At 47.2% G+C, this 19,361-nt stretch overlaps 1 protein-coding gene across 9 annotated transcripts in view; it reads left to right on the plus strand.

Annotated features, from left to right (window-relative positions):
- The window catches only part of PLCB2 (phospholipase C beta 2), a 72,158-nt gene that overhangs the window by 14,321 nt on the left and 38,476 nt on the right, over positions 1-19,361 (plus strand). For 8 of the 9 annotated variants that reach the window (XM_032802530.2, XM_032802536.2, XM_032802529.2 and 5 more), the window contains 2 exons: positions 6,388-6,528; positions 7,004-7,083. In XM_032802530.2, coding sequence (XP_032658421.1) covers positions 6,388-6,528; positions 7,004-7,083 — 221 coding nt within the window. Of the gene's footprint in view, positions 1-6,387; positions 6,529-6,555; positions 6,800-7,003; positions 7,084-19,361 lie in introns of those variants that run through there. The other variant, XM_032802535.2, reaches the window with a different exon arrangement.

Below are 19,361 nucleotides of genomic sequence, written 5' to 3' on the forward strand. Positions count from 1 at the left end.
GAAAAGGAAGGGGAGGAGGAGACAGCTTCTAACAAATACAGGAAACTTCTTCAACATAAACCACAATTTCTCTATTGTCTCAGTTTCACGGTGTAGTATGTGGGAGATAAATAATTTGGACAACAGCCAGCAAGTTTATAGGATGAAGTTAAATTCAAGACTAAAATCATATGACATGAAGCCTTTTGTAATGAGGATCAGTAGGGTTGCCAGCTTTCTAATCGCACAAAACTGAACACCTCTTCCCTGAGGACCTGCCCCTTTTCTGAGGTCCCCTCCCCCACTCATTCCATCCCCCCCTCCCTCCAACACTCACTCTCCCCCACCCTCACTCACTTTCACTGGGCTGGGGTAGGGGGTTGGGGTGAGGGCTACAGCTGGGGATGTGGGCTCTTGGGTGGGGCTGGGGACAAAAGGTTTGGGATACAGTAGTGGGAGGAAAGGGATAGCTCAGTGGTTTGAGCATTGGCCTGCTAAACTCAGGGTTATGAGTTCAGTCCTTGAGGGGGCCACTTAAGGATTTGGGACAAAAATCAGTACTTGGTCCTGCTAGTGAAGGCAGGGGACTGGACTCAATGACCTTTCAAGGTCCCTTCTAGTGCTAGGAGATTGTTATATCTCCAATTATTATTATAGGGGGGTCTGGGCTGGGACCAAGGGGTTTGGAATGTGGGAAGGAGTGTAGAGTGTGGGCTCCAGGAGGGAGTTTGGGTGCAGGAGGTGGCTCAGGGCTGGGGAAGGTGATTGTGATGAAGAGGTGGTACAGGCTCTGGGAGGGATCTCTGGGGTAGGGGGTGCAGGGTGCAGACTCCAGTCGCGTGGTGCTTATCTCAGGCGGCTCTCGGTCAGCGGTGCAGCAGGGCTAAGGCAGGCTCCCTGCCTACCATAGCTCCACACAGCTCCTGGAAGCAGCCGACATGTCCGGCTCCTAGGCGGAGGGGCCAGGGGGCTTTGCACGCTGCACGTTGCGGTTCCCAGCCAATGGGAGCTGCAGGGGAGGCGCTGTGGAGGCGGGGGCAGCCTGCGGAGCTTTCCTGATTGCCACTCTGCCTAGGGGCCACAAGGACATGACAGCCACTTCCAGGAGCCGTGCAGAGCCTGGGGAGGCAAGGAACCTGCCTTAGCCCTGCTGCGCCGCTGACTACACTTTTAACAGCCTGGTCAACACTGCTGACCAGAGCCGCCAGGGTCCCTTTTCGATCGGGCATTCCGGTCGAAAACCGGATGCCTGGCAACCCTAAGGATCAGTGAAGTCTGACCTGATCATACCAGGGGGCTTGCTGTGTAGGCAGAGGCGAAAAGGGAAGCATGTGCTAGACACATACTCCTCTGCATTGGTCAGAAATCACAGAATAAAACTACAAGACTGTGCGAGAGATTCCTATTCTGTTATAAAATAAAAGTCTTGTGGGTGATATTTTTTAAGACTCTTTGTTCCAGTCTTTCCCCTCCCCTCCCAACACTTCAGATGCATTCATGTTATGTGGGCTGTTCGAATCACCCTACGAGAGGAGGTGCTTTGCTCTTGGTAGACACAGCTGCTAGTTTTATAGTCCTGGGGTGGTATCTACCTTTTCCTAAAGATGGATGTTTCCCACAGACTCAACTAGCATTGAACTCTCCAAAAATATAATGGAAAATGCCTGAAAATAAACACCTTGTAATTTATAGCATGCCCTTGGGGGTACATTGCATTTTACAAGCACATAAGAAGTTCTGAGTGCTGAGCTGTTTTGGAAATCTGGCCATTTACAATCCAAATGTGAACAGAAAACTTGATGGCAGGAGAGGAAGAGCTGGGATTTGAATTTTAAAATAGAATACGAGCATGGATTTGCATGTGTTTTATAAGGATATAGCTTCACTGTAGAGTTAGTCCAGCCAGTAGCCCGGGTGTTGCCCTAGCCCCCTTCTCTCCACATGCAAGGGGACTGTTATTCCCTTGTAATGATGCTGCCTTTGGTGGGACTCTTCTGAGAGTGTCAATTCAGGACAAATTGTTTAGAGCAGGGCAGTTACAGCCCAAGGCTGGGGTTCCTCTGCACACCAAGGCAAACCAAACCAGCCACACACAGAGGACTTCGGTTTTACCCCATTCCAGTTTCCCAGTATCACCACCAGTGCCACTTCTTATGGGAACGAATGGTTGTGAAAACCAATACCCCAGTAAAAGCAAAAAGGTTCTTCTTATCCCAAAGGACCAAGCCCCAGACAATATACAAATCAGATCTTACCCACAAATAATGCTGTGTCCAATCCTTTAGAATCTAAAATCTAAAGGTTTATTCATAAAAGGAAAAAGATATAGATGAGAGCTAGAATTGGTTAAATGGAATGAATTACATACAGTAATGGCAAAGTTCTTGGTTCAGGCTTGTAGCAGTAATGGAATAAACTTCAGGTTCAAATCAAGTCTCTGGAGTACATCCACAGCTGGGATGGGTCATTCAGTCGCTCCAGAGGCAAGAAGCAGGATTGAAGACAAGACGGAGGGGTTTTCAGGGCCTTTTATATTCTCTGCCAGTGGAAGGTGACAGCAGCAAGATAAAGTTTGGAGCCACATGAGCAAGTCACAGGTCCATGCATGACTCAGTTCTTTACAGGCCGATGCCGTTGTTTACATGTTAGTTTGAACGCTCCCAGGAAAGCTCAGATGTAGATTGGTATTTCCCAAAGTCCATTGTCAGTTAAGTGTTTCTTGATTGGGCACTTACTGAGAATAGTCACTGAGGGCATGGCTACGCTTGCAGATGTAGAGCGGTTGAGTTAAACCAGCCTTCGTAGAGCGCAGTAGGGAAAGCGCTACAATCTGTCCACACTGACAGCGCACTGGCGTGGCCACATTAGCAGCTCTTGCAATGGCCACAGAGAGCAGTGCATTGTGGTAGCTATTCCAGCATGCAAGTGGCTGCAACATGCTTTTCAAATGGGGGTGGGGTGGAGTGTGACAGGGAGTGTGTTGTGTGTATGTGGGGGGAGAGAGAATGGGTTTTTGGGGGGCTGAGAGCATGTCAGCATGCTTTCTGGGAAGTTCAGACAGCGGCGGTCCCTCCCTCCCCCCTGCCTCTCTCTCTCACACACAGCATTCCATAGTAATGGTTTGCTTTATCCCAGAGCAGATAAGCAGCCGGCTGTCAAACGGAGCTTTCAAAGGGCATATCCAAAACAATGACAAGAGTGGCCATTTGACTTAAGGAGATTATGGGACATTTCTGGAGGCTGATCAGAGCGCAGTAATGCAATACCTCGTTCACACTGATGCTGGGGCGCTCCAGCAGGGGTGCATCAAACGTTATTCTACTCGCCAAGGTGGAGTACCAGCAGCGCTCTAGCCATGGAGTCAGAGTGCTCTACGTGCCTTGCCAGTGTGGATGGGTAGTGAGCTAGTGCGTCCTGGGCTCCTTTAATGCGCTGGAACTCACAAGTGTAGCCAAGCCCTGAGGCTACTTAGAATCAAAACACTTTGAGATACAAATACAGAGCCAATATTCATAACTTCAGCTACAAAAATGATCACACATACAGATAGCATAATCCTACCCAGCAAATCATAACCTTTCCATAGATACCATACACAACAACCTTTGTACAATATTTGCTGCAAATATACAATAGTGGTTGCAAGAATGATCTATACAGTCACAGGATATGTCAGTAACGTCACACACAATGTAAAAAATACAGTACTTTTTTGTTCATTTAAAGTTAAGATTTTTCTGTACATTTTTAAAATTTACATTTTTTATACATTTTGTAAACTTTTATATAAGTATATAAATCTGAAAGCATATAACATTTAGGAACTTACGTCACCAGTCACATCTGCACATCATCCTAGAAAGATGTTTACTTCTACAAACGTTAAACTTTAGCGTGTCATTTTTATGTTGGCACTACCACACATTTATCATTATTCTGTAGAGTGAATTTCCTCATTTGCTAGCTGTCCATACTCGAGTAAAGCTTAGTGGGGATTTTTGGTTGGCCATCTCCCAGTACCAAAAAAAAGGGGAAGGATCGATGGGAAATCAGGACCCTGAGACTGACAGTCCCCAAGAACAATGGGGAGAGGCCAATGCTCCAGGTCAGCCTGATTGACAGATGGGCAGGCTAATGAGGGAGTCAGGAAGTTCCATCCTCCATGAGAGCTGGAATTGCCTGGAACAGCCTACAGACAGAGTGGGGCTGAGCTAAGGAGAAAGCAGGAGCCTGAGCTGAGCTGGGGAGCAGGGTCATGCCAGCCAGAGAGAACCAGAGAAGCAACCCACAGAGCAGCCCTGTGCTGGGAGCAGAGCTGCAGCAACCAGAGCCAGAGGGGCCAGAGAGGCAGCCCAGGGAGCTGGAGGCAGAGCAGCAGCAGTGCTGAGGCAGAGTGGAGCTAGGGCTGGAGCAGTCCAGAGCGGGGTGCAGTGAGCAGCTCCAAAGGGAGCTGGGGAGCGGGCCCAGTGCAGGGAGACACCCCAACCACCACCAGCTGCTGTAGCACAGCCCGGGCCTGAGAAGGGGCCTGGGACATGTGAGGAACAGACTGTGAACTTTCCTTACATTCCAGAGATGCTGTTTGTGATGTCCCCTTCCCACAGAGCGGGGAGACATTTTCCTTTAATCTTTCCCATTATTCCTTATTTTTTCAAAATTACTTGTTGTTTAATAAATTGTATCTGCTTTGAACTGTATGGAATGATCACTGGGTCAGGGAAGCATCCAGAGCAGAGAGAGCTCCCAGGAGTGGGGAAACCCGAGACCTTGACCTAAGTGACCACGACAAGGTTGGGGATTTGAGCCCCAGGAATTCTGAGCCCTGCCTTGTTGGGGTTACAAGGACACTGCCACACATGAGAGTGGAAGGGGAGCCCTCAGTCTCAGGCAGGCCTCTGGATAAATTCATCCCAGCACATGGGCTAGTACAGCACCAGTGTGGATGCAGTTACATGGGTAGCACTTAGCATGGATGGAGCATCCCCACTGCAAAGCTAGCCACACCAGGGTAGGCTAGCTTGGGCTTACTGTGAGGTGAAGACAGAGAATCAGAGGACTGGAAGGGACCTCGGGAGGTCATCTAGCCCAGTCCCCTGCACTCATGGCAGGACTAAGTATTATCTAGACCATCCCTGACAGGTGTTTGTCTAACCTGCTCTTAAAAATCTCCAATGATGGAGCTTCCACAACCTTCCTAAGCAATTTATTCCAGTGCTTAACCACCCTGACAGGAAGTTTTTCCTAATGTCCAACCTAAACCTCCCTTGCTACAATTTAAGCCCATTGCTTCTTGTCCTATCCTTGGTTAAGAAGAACAATTCTTCTCCCTCCTTCTTTTAACAACCTTTTATGTACTTGAAAACTGTTATAATTTCCCCTCTCAGTCTTCTCTTTTCCAGACTAAATAAAACCCAATTTTTTAAATCTCACAACACTCCTGCTAATACATCCCAGAATGATGTTCACTTTTTTTGCAACAGTGTTACACTGTTGACTCATATTTAGCTTGTGGTCCACTATGACCCCCAGATCCCTTTCTGTAGTACTCCTTCCTAGGCAGTCATTTCCTGTTTTGTATGCGAGCAACTGATTGTACCTTATTTGGGCCAAATTCAGAGGTGTGTGAAAGTGATTCTAAGAGACTGCCACTTACACTTTCCTCGGCTTGTAAGTTACACTAGTGTAGACTCAGCCTCCCTTATACCTACACTCACTAGACATCACCTCTGATTCCTAGAAGTTTAGCCGCACGTATGCAGCAAGGAGTCTTTGGGCCTGCTTCTGCTCCCACTGAAGTCAATGGCCCTACTCCAGAGCCCACATCCCCAGGTGGACCCCTCACCCTCCCCACATCCCAACCCCCTTCCCCAGCCCGGAACCCCCTCCTGCACCCTGAACCCCTCATTTCTGGCTCCACTCTGGAGCCCACACCCCTAGCCCAGGGCCTGTATGCCCTCCTGCACCGCAACCCTCTGTCCCAGCTTGGTGAAAATGAGCAAGTGAGGGTGGGGGAGAGCAAGCAGTGGAGGGAGGGGGATAAAATTAGCAGGGGAGGGGACTCAGAGAAGGGGTGGGGCCTTAGGGAAGGGCTGGAGCAAAGGTGTTAATTTTTTTGAGATTAGAAAGTTGGCAACCCTAACTGGAGATCTTGCAAGAAGAAAGTTTCTCCTGAAATCTCTTGGTCAGATCAGAAATGCCAGGCTGCTCTAGTACTTCTTCACATTCCCACTGGACCCAGGAAGTACAGGGGCCCACAGTGAAAATGAATAATATAAAAAGTTTTCTAAAAACTTTTTCCAGCTTCCATAAAGGTTGAATGCAATTTTGGATAAAGGTTTGGGTTGGGCCTTGTTTTCCTGGTGTCAGTTTACCCATCCCCCATCATTCAGACCTTGTTTCCCTTTGCAGAGCCAGAAGCTCCGAGACGTTTTTAACTTGGATTTCCCAGACAACAACTTCCTGCTGAAGACTCTGACTGTTGTGACCGGCACTGATATGGTGGATCTCACGTTCCACAACTTTGTCTCCTACAAAGAGAATGTTGGCAAGGTATCTGAGACCTCAGGGGAATGGACCACCAGGGACATCTAGGAATCGAGGTATAAGCAGAAAGAGAGAGGGTGGGAATTCTAAATCTGTGCTTCTTGAGCATGACTGACAAGCTCACCAGCTGCAAGGGACAGGAATCCGGTTCCAAAAAAGAGGGGGATACAGTGCTCTTGAGCCCCTGCAAGCACAAGGAGGGAATTGATGTGCTGCTGCTGTTCACTTCATCCTTCTCCTTCCTGCAGTTAAACTGGACAAAGAGAAGGATAGGAGGGTAAGTGCAAGGTCCCACTGTAAGCAGGTGTAGAAACAGGAGGTCAAGACTAGGCAGGTGGCAGGGACCGGAGGGTGTGCACTGATCCTCAATGTAGCCAGGCTGTGAGGACAGGATGGGAGGTTAGCGCCATTCAGCGTGCCGATGCCAAGTCCTGACTGGTGCCATTTCTCTAAACTCTGTTTGCATTTGTTTTTTCCCCAGAGCTGGGCTGAGGATATCATAGCCATCGTTAGAAACCCACTGACATTCAATGCATCTCGTTACACTTTCCTGGAGAAAATGTAAGTGGCTTCCAGTTAATGTTCCTTTTTAAAACTCCAACTCATTGCTCTCTCTGCCTGTCTCCATAGGGAATGATGCCAGGGTGGGCTCCTTGGGAGCAAAGAGCTTCTGCAATTCAGCAACAAACCTTGTCTAAACTCAGTTGCCCATAACAACAGTGCAATGCCGGTATCTGGGCTGTATGTCACTTTGGGTGCATGTACACTGCACCCTTCCTTTGGCGGTGTGTAGGGTGTATACATGCATAGTCTCCATAGAATGGGTATAAATAACAGTGTAAACGGTGAAGCCTGGCTTAGGTGAGCAGAGTAAAGACATGCTTGAAGAGTGTGTGAACATACCCGAGTACATGCCCTAGATGGTTCTCTACTCAACTAAGCCATTCCTACCCATTTACACTGCTGTTTTTAGCAATGTAGCATCCTGCTGCCTCCTCATCGACGGAGCCCTTCCCCCACTGAAGGAAAGGCTCTGGCAGTGGTGAAAGGATGTCCATTACTTGCAATGATTGGCTGTGGTCAGTTTGGAATCCCTGAGTCTTCTTCTGCATCTGCCATCTGTAGTTTGCTCTGTTGATTGTTCTGTCTGAGAAACAAGCTGTAGATGTTGATGGTTTCTGTTGAAGTCTCTAGTGTTGGTCTCAATCGCATATGATCTGGGTGCTGAATTCTTTTTCCTTATGACAGCTGGAGTTGTCCGTTCTTTTCCCCCATCCAGTTTGACGTGACCATGTCACCAGGTTCTAGACCTGGCAGTTCTCTGAGTGACATCTGTTGTAAAAGTGTTCATAAGCTTCGTTAGCCTTTTTATCCAATTTGGCTACTCTCTTCGTCCTGGCCACTTTGGAAATAGGTTCTTTCCCAAAGTTGGAATAGTAGTTCTGAGTTGTCTTCTCACCAGGATTTGTGCTGAACTATATCCAGTAGCAGCTGTTGGTGTTGATCTGTAACACAGAAAAGCAAGGAAAGGCTCTTCCTGCTGTAAGTTTTCTTGGCCATCTGTACAGGTCTTTCAGCCTCTCCATTTGCTTCTGGGTAACACCGGCTGCTACTAATATAGTCAAAATCATATTTCGTTTGGAATGACTTAAACTCTGCTGCAGTGAATTGTGATCCATTGTCCAGCACTAGTTGTTCTGGAATACCAGAGTGATCAAAAATGGACTTCAGTTTCTCAATAACACTTGGGCATATTATGTCTTTCTGTCATAAAGCATAATTCCCAATTCTGAACCTTAGAGTCCAAAATGTGGGTGCCTGCATGAAACCTCCAAGCTTAATTACCAGCTTGGATCTGATAGCGCTGCCACCAGCCAAAAATTCCAGTGTTTGGCTCACTCTGGTCTCCCCATCCCCAAAACTTCCCTGGGGGACCCCCAGACTCAGATGCCCTGATTTCACCACAGCAATGGAATAAACTCCCCGTCCGCCTGGTTCTCTCTTTACTCCCACACAGAGCTTCCCTCGTGGCGCTTATCCGGAGATTTACTTCACTTAAACTCCTCTGAATTACATAACAGAGAGGGCAATTTTACCTTCCCCCTCTTCTTTTTTCCCCTCCCAGTCTTTCCGCTGAGATGAGACCATAGAGCCTGGCACGAGGATTCTATTCCCCTAGATCCTCACTTAGAAAAAGAAAATCAACAGGTATTTTTAAAAGAAAAAGCTTTATAGCAAAAAGAAGAAAAACATAAAAATGGTCCCTGTATCAAGGTAACGATATACAGGAGTCAATTTTGCTGAAAAGAATAAATATGAACATACACCAGCCTTATTCAACAAAGAAATACAATTTGAAAACATCCCAGCAACTGACACACATGTAAATACAAAAAACACACTAAAAAGCCTAGTGTTTTCTAACGCTTTGTACCCACAACTTGGAAACTGCGAAGATTTAGAAACCACTGGAGAATAGAGAGTCACTCTCATAGTACGAGAGACAGACAAGGGACACAGACCCCCCAAAATTCGCCTCCCGGTGAGCTTTAAAAGTCTGGTTTCCTGATTGGTCCTCTGGTCAGGTGTTTGGTCCCTTTGTTATACCCTGTACAGGTGAAAAGAAACATTAACCCTTAGCTATCATGTTATATGACACGCCCCCCAAACACAGACAGTGGGAACCGTCACTGCGGTGATTTCCCTAGAACTTATAGAACTAACAGATAATAACAACATATACACTTTACATATACTACTAGTATGTCAACTAACAAGACTTTTACATATTAAGGAAATTTTTTTAACCAGTGTATTCTGGAAACTCTCCACGGAGAGTGCTCTAGCTACTTGTTAGAAGTCCGTGAACATGTGTTGAATTCAAAATCAAAATCTGGAGAGCTAAACTCCCAACGAAGAAGTTTCTTTGTTTCCCCCGTGGCAAGTATGGAGCCACTTTAGCGCAGCATGGTCAGTTTGTAGCTGGGAACCGGCCGTCCCCAACATATGGGCGTAGCTTTCCAGGCAGCATATACATGCATAGCATCTCCTTTTCACTAACTGACCATGCAGTGACTTTCCTCTCAGATTACTTTCTTGCTGAGAAACACGACAGGTGGAAGTTTTGATCCGGGGGCTTCTCTGCATAGAACTGCTCCTATACCACGCTCAGATGCAATCGGTGGTTACTAGGCAATGGTTTGTCAAAGTCCGGGCCTCTTAGCACAGGGTCAGACATGAGCGTCGCCTTAAGTTGGGTAAAGGCCTTCTGACAAATCATCAGTCCACTTACCTGCATTTGGCTGGGTCTTTTTGCAGGTCGGTCATGGGCAGTCATTTGGCTGTAGTACATGGAACAAATGCCTGTAATACCCGCCAAGCCTAAGAAGGATTGGACCTGTTTCTTTGACTTTGGACAGGCCCTTTTGGATAGCATCCACCTTGGCCTGTGGGGTTTATGGTTTCTTCGACCCACCTGGTGTCCAGGTAAGTCACTCTGTTTTGGCCTATTTGACACTTTTTGGCCTTAACAGTTAGTCCGGCCTGCCTGATGCGCTCAAAGACCTTTTCCAGGTGTACTGGTGTTCGGGCCAGGAGTCTGAAAAATGGCCACATCATCGAGGTAGGCAACTGCATTATTCTCCCAGTCCTGCTAGTAGACCATCTACCAGCCTCTGGAAGGTGGCGGTGCATTTCGCAGCCCGAAAGGAATACATTTAATTCATACCCCACGCATGGGTGACGAATGCTGACCTTCCTTGGCAGGTTCATCTAGTGGTACTTGCCAGTACCCCTTGGTTAAGTCTATTGTAGAGATTGAACTGGGCACGTCCCAACTTCTTCCAATAGCTCCATCGGTGCGTGGCATTGGATAGTTTGTCCGGACGAGTTACCGCATTTTAGCTTACGGTAGTCCACACAAAAGTGTATTTCCCCATCTGGTTTGGTACAGAACCACTGGATGATGCCCATGCACTGGTAGATGAAGCGGATTATACCATCATCTGTAGCATGTTCTGGATCTCCGTTCTATAGCAGCTTGGCGTCGTGAGGAGACACCCGGTAGGGTGGTGTCTAATTGGGTGAGCATTACCTGTGTCAATGGAGTGGTATGCCTGTTCAGTCCGTCCTGGGGTGGCTGAGAAAACAATGGGCGAAGTTTAGTGCACAGCTCCTTGATTTGTCCACCTGCTGCAGGTTTCCAGGGGGCTTGAGAGGTTCACCTCTTCCACGCCAGTCGTCCTTTTTCCCTTCGTAGTAGATTCACACCATCAGGCCACTTCAGCGTCATCTCCCCTGGACTGTAAACTGACAAACCTGTAAGTCTCTGGAATAAAAGGGCTTGAGAGAATTAACATGGTACACTCATTTGGGTTTTAGTGAGGAATTGGGAAATGCTATGAGGTAGTTAACAGCTCCCAGGTGCTCTTGGACCGTGAATGGCCCTTCCCCTGATGCTTCCATCTATGGGCCTGTTGCGCCTTTAAGACCATAACCTAGGTCTCCTACTTGAAGGAAACGCTCTCTGGTATGTTTATCATACCACAGCCTTTTGCTCTTCCTGAGTAGTATCCTTTAGTTTTCTTTAGCAAGGGCTAAAGAGTGTCGAGGGTGCTTTGTAGGTTGCTTACAAAGTCCAGAATGTTAGTTCCTGGAGAGGGTGGCAAACCTCCCATTGTTGCTTCACCAACTGTAATGCCCCTTAACCTCGTGGCCATACACAAGTTCAAAATGGGGTGAAAACCTAAACTGGATGTGTACAGCCCTGTAAGCAAAGAGCAACTGCTGCAACACTAGGTCCCAGTCATTGGAGTGTTCATTCACGAATTTACGGATCATGGCCCCCAAAGTTCCATTAAACCTTTCGACCAGGCCATTGGTTTTGATGGTGGTAAAGGGGTGGCAACCAAGTGATTTCACCCCATGAGTTTTCCAACAGTCTTTCATGTGCCTGCCAGGAAATTAGATCCTGAATCTGTAAGGATCATCAGAGGGCCAACCTACCTGGCAAAAATGTCTGTTAGGGCCTGGCACCGCTTTAGCCCTGGTGTTGCTAGAGCTACTGCTTCCGGCCATCGGGTAGCAAGTCACGAAAGTCAGTACGTACTGCTTCCTCTGGGCGTCTTTCTTGGGAAAGGACCAGGAATATCCACAGCTACTCGCTGAAATGGACCTCAATTATGGGGAGTGGCTGGAGAGGGGCCTGACCAGATCTTGGGGCTTTCCCACTCTTTGGCACACCTCACAGACCGGACATACTTGGCAACGTCCTTGCCCATCCCCTCCCAGTGGAAGGACTTCCCAATCTGTCTTTGGTTCTGTTCATTCCCAGCATGGCCACTGGGATGATCATGGCTAAGCTTAAGAGCTTCCCCCGGTACTTAGTTGGAACCACCAACTGTTTTTGCGGCTGCCATTCTTCCTGTGTCCACCAGAAAGAATTTCCTTGTATAAAAGTCCTTGGTCTATAACAAACCGGAATCGGTTAGAAGAGCTGAGAGGCGTGGGGTGCTCCGTGCCGCCCCCAAGCTTTCTGAAGGCTGTCATCCCCTGCTTCCTGCTCAGTCTGGAACTGTTCTTGAGGCTGGGGACACTAGTTCTTCCTCAGACTGTGGACTTGGGCTTGGTCCCTCTGGAAGCGATGTAGGTGATGGGGTTGTTTCCATTGCTGATGAACCGCTCTCTCCCGCTGGTGCACCTGGTGGTATTTCAGGCTCTGGCTGAGCCTTTCAGGTATGGTTGTCTGTTGCTTCTGCAGTTCAGGCTCGCTGGCCCCTCTGGCGTTGAGGTTGAAGATGTGGTTGCATTGCTGGTGCTGGTGCTGGTTGCTGTTGCCAGTTTCCAGGGCCTGGACTGGAGGTGCTGTGGCTGTTTCAGCCATTGTGGCAGGGGATCCGGGTCCACTACCTCTGTCTGGGTCTCAGGTAACACAGACGGGGCTTCTGTGGACGGCTCAGGAACAGGAATGGGTCTGGAAGCTTGCCTGGTGTGGCTGCGTGTAACCATTCCACTCTCTTGGCCCGCTTCACCTGGTTGGCCAAGTCTTCCCCCAGTAGCATGGGGATGGAATAATTGTCATAGACTGCAAAATCCACATTCCTGACCAGCCTTTGTACTGGACAGGCAGTTCAGCTGTAGGCAAGTCTACGCTTGTGACATGAAGGGGTAAATGGTCACTTTGGCCTTTGGGTTGATGAGTTTGGGATCCACGAAGGATTGGTGGATAGCTGACACTTGTGCCCCGTGTCTCTCCACGCGGTAACCCTTCTTTTCCGCCCACTCTCAAATTTTCCCTTCGCTCCAAGGGATTTGAGAGGTATCTGGGCCTGGGGATCTTTGGTGTGATTGGTGGTGTAATGACTTGCACTCGGGTGGGGTTCTTTGGGCAGTTGGCCTTTATAATGTCCCAGTTCATTACACTTAAAGCATCTTCCAGCTGACGGGTCACTGGTCGAGGTGAGTTACTGGAGACTGGTGAGTGGAAGAATAGGGTGTCTGTGGCTTTCCTTGGTTGTAGGTGGGGTCTTGGGTTGCCCTCGGTTGTAGGGTTTATTGTCGGTGTGCCCCCTGGGGTATTCATTCCCCTTGACAGTAGCTTTCTTTCGCTTTCTGCCATCTTCCATCCACTTGCTCCAATTCTCCCCGCTCAGGTGAGATTTTTGGGTTTTCCATCTTGTATGTACCGTGTTTATGTCCTCAGGAACACCATCCAAGAACTGCTCCATTGTATGAGGAGGTGCAGTTCGGGTCCAGGGATTTAACATTGGTTCCTGATATCCAGGCCTCATAATTCTTTTCCACGTAGTAGGCGTGTCTGGGAAATGAACACATCTGTTTTCACTTTTGGGTTCTGAAACGCCGACGGGCATGATCCGGGGTTTATCCCCATTCTGTATCTGGCCTTGGTTTGAAACAGTTTATAATCGTTCATTTGTCCCTTTGGCATTTCAGCCGCCACTCTTGCTAAGGGTCCACTGAGCTGTGACCTCAGCTCTACCATGTACTGGTCTTCAGAGATGCTGTACCCAATGCAGGCTCTTTCAAAATTTTTCTAAGAAGGCCTCAGTGTCATCACCTGCCTTGTAGGTGGGAATTTCTTGTGCTGTGGAATCAAGTATTGGCGAAGGGTTGTTAGGATTGGCTGGGTTCTGTCGCTTAGCCTGTTCTACTTCCAGTTCATGCTTTCTCTGTTGTTTCCCTCTCTTCACTTTCTTGTTTGTGTTCTTCCATTTCTGGAGTCTGTCTGTCTTCTGTTGGGCTGCATCTTCTTCTTCTTGTTTTCTTTTGGGCTGCTTCCTTCTGGTTGTTTTCTTTGGTGAGCTGCATTTGATTGGTTCTTGTGTTCTTCCATTATGGGCTTCTCTTCTATTTGAGCTAGTTCTGACCTTAATTAGTCTGCTCCATCTCCTATTTCATCGTTCTTTGCTATGGTCTTTTGCTTGGCTCGTTCTGTTTTCCAGGCTTCCTTGTAACTCATGGTTCCTGCTTGTCTTGTGTTGGGGTGCCCTCTGGTGATGTTTATTGTCTGAACTGCTGGCTCTCTGTTGTCTCCTGGGGTTCTAGCCCAGCAACAATGTTGCCCATTTTTTTTAACTTCTCTCTTCTAACTAACCTTTCACATGTAAATTAACTAGAAAGAACCAGCTTATTTGCCTGTGTGTTTTGCTGGGGTACTTGACTCCCAATCGGAGGATTGCTATTGCTTAACAAAAGACCCTTTTGTCACCTTAATGGCTCCTTGCTTAATATGCAAGCCAACTGAGCATACTGAAAGAAACAGAAATTTTTTTTCTCTGGCTCCTTTTAAAACCAAACCCTTTCTCTCTGCTTAAAAGCCCTAGCAGAGAAAAGAAAAATATAATACTCTACTGGCTTCTGGATTCTTATCCTCCCACCGCGCTGCCACCATGTCATAAGCATACTCTCCCAATTCAGAACCGCATAGAGTCCAAAACTGTGGGTGCTAGCAATGAAACCTCCAAGCTTAATTACCAGCTTGGATCTGATAGCGCTGCCACCAGCCAAAAATTCCAGTGCTTGGCTCACTCTGTCTCCCAAAACCTTCCCTGGGGACCCAAGACTCAGATGCCCTGAGTTTCACACAAAGGGAAATAACCCCCCTCCCTGGTCTTCTCTTTACTTCCTTCCCAGGAGCTTCCCCCATCCGTGGGTTATCCTGGAAGATTACTGTGCTTAAATCCTTGAAATGACAAAACAGAGAGGGCAATTTACCTTCCCCCTCCTTCTTTTTCCCCCTCCAGTCTTCCTGAGAGAGACTGTAATCCTGCACAGGGATTTCTATCCCTAGAGCCTCACTTGAGAAGAAAAATCCAACAGGTTTTAAAAGAAAAAGCTTTAATATAAAACGAAAGAAAAGACATAAAATGGTCTCTGTATCAAAACGGTAACAAATACAGGGTCAATTGCTTAAAAGAAAAATATGAAAACAGCCTTATTCAAAAGAAATACAATTTAAACATCCCAGCAAACTACACACATGTAAATACAAAAAAAAACAATAAAAGCCTATTGTTTTTCTACTTTGTACCACACAACTTGGAAACTGAAGATTAGAAAACCTGGAAGATAGAAGATCACTCTCATAGCCGAGAGACAGACAAAAGACACAGACCCAAACATTCCCTCCCTGAGCTTTTAAAAATCTTGGTTTCCTGATTGGTCCTTGGTCAGGGTGTTTGGTTCCCTTTGTTAACCCTGTACAGGTGAAAGAAACATTAACCCTTAGCTATCTGTTTATGACACTTTCAAATACACTCTTTCTATGTATGTGAAAAAATAGTCCATGATGGCTAGGTAATGATGTCCTCTGAATTCACACAAATCTGCAGTGAATCTCTTCCAAGGTCTGACTGGTAGAGGTTCCTTGTATCATGTTGGTCTGTTAGTTTTGCAATGTTCACGTGCAGATACTTTATTCTTTATGTCCTTGCTGATGCCTGGCTGGCTCGTTTTTTTTTTTTTTTAAATAGAATATTGGTGTTGGAAGGGACCTCAGGAGGTCAGCTAGTCCAACCCTCTGCTTAAAGCAGGACCAATCCTCAGACAGATTTTTGCCCCAGATCCCTAAATGGGCCCCTTAAGGATTGAACTCACAACTCTGGGTTTAGCAAGCCAGTGCTCAAACCACTGAGTTATCCCTCCCTCCATTCATGGCCTTTAATTAATCCTTGACGTCCTTCATGAATGAGGTTTAGGATTTCCCCACTCATTTGTTTGGAATTATGATGCAAATTGCCTTTAATCACAAGTCCATTTGACTCACTTAATTGTCCACACACCAGAAAATAGTGTCTTATCACTTCCTTAGTGTCCTCTAGATACTTGAGTCAGTCGCCTCATATGTAACTTAGAACTTTCTGAAGTTGAGTGGCTGTGGCTGTCGAGGTTGGGCTTTTTTAGCTGAAGGAGTCCCTTTTCTGACACTGGTCTGTCAGGCTCCCTTCTTATGACCCTTTGACCGCACTCCTGTCCCTGTTCTTTTATTAGTTGTCCCCTGAAATCAGTTGGGTTCTGAGGTCCTGTAGATCCTCCCCTTAGGCTGGGGCGAGGGGGATCCTTTAGCAGTGGGTGGGTTTCCTCCCACCCACTTCCCGGAAACCCAATAGGGACACTGGTCTGTATGCATCGACAGCATCCATATATGCCCTCTTCAAGCTCACAGTTTGCTGAGTGCGATGCTGGGCTCTTTGATAGAGCATCTGCTACTACTGGATTTTTCCTAGGAACATATTTTGCAACTGGGTTAAATTGCATTAACTGTAGCAGTAGTTGGCATCTGAGCGGTGCTTGATCCAGGTCTTTTCCACTGATGAGGGTTTCTTGTCTGTTATCAGTCCACACAGATCTCTGTAGAAGTTCTCACATGCCCATATGCTTGCTAGGCACTCTTTTTCAATCTGTGCATATCATTTTTCTGCTTCTGTAAGTGTGCGAGAGCAAAATGCAACTGACCTCCACTCAGAGCCATGTTGTTGCAACAATGCCCCACCTAGGCACTGACCCTTGTGAGTTTGTTCACATTATAATACTGGAGAAATGGAGCTATTGAGATCAATCCTTTTACCTTTTTGAAGAAAATGTCTTGCTTTGGCCCCCGTAGCTAAGATGTGTTGGATTTTAAGGGTATGTCTACACTGCAACTAAACATCTGTGTCTGGCCCTTGACAGCTGACTCAGGCTGCAGGGCTGTTTAAGCAGTGTAGACATTTGGGCTTGGGCTGGAACCTGGGTTCAGGGACTCTCTCCCCTCATGGGGTCCAAGAGTCTGATCTCTTGCCTGAGCCTGAATGTCTACATCACAATTTAACAGCCATGCAGCCCAAGCTCTATGAGCCTAAGTCTGGTGACATGGGCCAGCCAAGGGTGTTTAGTTGCAGTGTAGATATACTGCAATAATTCATTCAGTGGTTTTCTAACTGTAGAAAGGTCTTGTAGGCACTGACCAAGGTACTTTACTAACTCAGTGTGTGTATGTGTATATATATCAGTTCTGGTTCATTAATTAGCGCATTCCAATTTCCAAATAGCTTTTACTTTCTCAAAGCTGGGACTGATTCCATCCATCTCTGCTTGTGGTCTGTCTCAAAAACAAAATTTGGGATAGGCGGAAATGCATTTTTCCTTGTTTAGCATCAGTCAAGACTGATTAGGCTTAGGACTTCATTGAGGGTTTTGTTGTGTTGAAGATCCATATATCAGAATACCATCCATGAAAACTGTAACTTCAGTTGTGTTCATTAACAATTCTGCCATATTTCTTTGGAAAACTTCACGTGCACTGGTAATTCCAAAAGGTAATCTTTGAAAGCAAAGTCTCCCAAAGGGTGTGATAAATGTAGCACTTGCTTTAGCTAAAGAAATTTGCCAGATATCCGCTTGAGGTATCCCTTTCACTTTGGGGAGGAAGTCTTCCAGCATTGGAGGATATATTTTTTCTCTCACAGCTGCTTCATTTAGTCTTCTAAGATCTACAGAGTCACATTTTCCCATTTTTCTTTATAACTGGTACCACTGGCAGACACCAGGCTGTTGGCTCAGAAATGTTCTCGAATATGCCAATCCACTCCCTTTTCTTTAACTCAGTTTCCACTTTATGATGTAATGGGGTAGGAATCCTTCGAGGTGTATGTATGCATGGTTCAGCATTGTCTCTTAAGGTTATTTGTACTGAATCTCCTTTCAAAAGTCCAATATGACCAAATATTCCATTGAGTTCTTCCACTTGTCTCACTAGGCCCATCATGGCTGCCACACTGCAGCTGAGAAGGCTGCTGGTCTGTGGTCCTTAGATCACATACAAAGACAAAAGCTATGCATCCAGAGTGTAAGTTATTTCTGTAGTAAACTGTCCCATGCAGGTAGAATACTGTCAGAGCTGTCTCAGGTAACTTCAGCTTTGGGAAGGGTTGAAGGTGATTGTAAGTCCTTCTGAGATGACTGTGAGGTCAGCTCCTGAGTCAATTTTAAAGGCAATAGTCTTGCCATGAATATTCAATTTCACTCTCCAGACAGGTTCTCTGTCATCACAAGTGATAGATCCCAGAAACAATGGCTCTTGGTTGTCTGTAATGTGAGTCAACGTCCTGATTGTTTTGGTGCAGCAAACAGCTGCAAAATGTCCATATTTCATGCATGCATTATGCTGTTTGCCTGTGACTTGCATCATCTCTTGAGATATGACTTTTTCCACTCCTTTTGCATGTAGGTTGGAATTTGTCTCTCTTGGGGTATGTCTACACTGCCCATGTTACAGCGTGGCTGCACTGTGACGTGACAGTATAGATAAGCTTTATTGCCAGGGGAGAGCCCGAACAAGCGGTGGTAGCTTTATCGCTGGGAGTGCTGTCTATGCTGACGCTTTTCAGCGCTAAAACTTTTGTTGCTCAGAGGGGTGTTTTTTCATACCCCTGAATGACTAATGTTTTAGCGCTGAAAGTGGCAGTGTAGACACTGCTTTAGACTCAGCATTCTCTCTCCTTGCCTCAGGGGTTTTATGACAATAACTTTTAACACTCAAGTGTCTGTTTATAGCTTAGCTAGCTTCAGGGCCGGCTTTAGGAAGTGCGGGGCCCAATACGAACATTTTCGGTGGGGCCCTGGCAGGGATGACTTAAAAAAAAAAGTGTAAAAAAAACCCTTTCATTTCTTCCATGTATTATTTACTTTCCATAACTATAAAAATAATACAATTATATATTATGTACATTGCATCATATATACTGTTGATTGCTTATCAATGACCGCCATTTCACAGGTGTGGGTCCCTTCCACTCCCTGCGGGTGTGCACATGTGTGGGTCCCAGCTGCTCCCTGCCCCCCTCATTGAAGCAGGTTTGCAGGGTTACTGCCCTGGGAACTGCAGGGCAGCAGTGGACATGGGGCTGGCTGGAGGCAGGGCAGGGGCTGACTGGAGTATAGCTGCAGGCAGGGCAAGGAGTGCAGGGCTGGCTGGAGACAAGGGGGTGTGGGGTCGGCTGGCTTCAGGCAGGGCCGCAGGGGGATGCAGTAGGGGTTGGGAGGGCTGGAGACAGAGGAGTGCGGAACTGGCTGGCTTCAGGCAGGGGAGTGCAGCGGGGTTGGCTGGAGACAGTGCAGGGGGTACAGCAGAGGCAGCTGGAGCCCCGGCCCTTTAAATAGCTCCCAAGCCTCTCGCTATCCCAGGGCTCTGGGGGTTATTTAAAGGGCCCGGGGCTCCCCTGCTTGATCTGCCCCGGACCTTTTAAATAGCCGCGGGAGCCATGGAGAATACATGGGGGCTGTGGGGCTCCAGCTAGCTATTTAAAGGACAGGGTGGCAGAGACAGCTGGAGCCCTGGCCCT

The sequence above is a fragment of the Chelonoidis abingdonii genome, chromosome 4, assembly GCF_003597395.2.
Source record: "Chelonoidis abingdonii isolate Lonesome George chromosome 4, CheloAbing_2.0, whole genome shotgun sequence".
In the NCBI taxonomy this organism is placed as follows: Eukaryota; Metazoa; Chordata; order Testudines; family Testudinidae; genus Chelonoidis; species Chelonoidis abingdonii.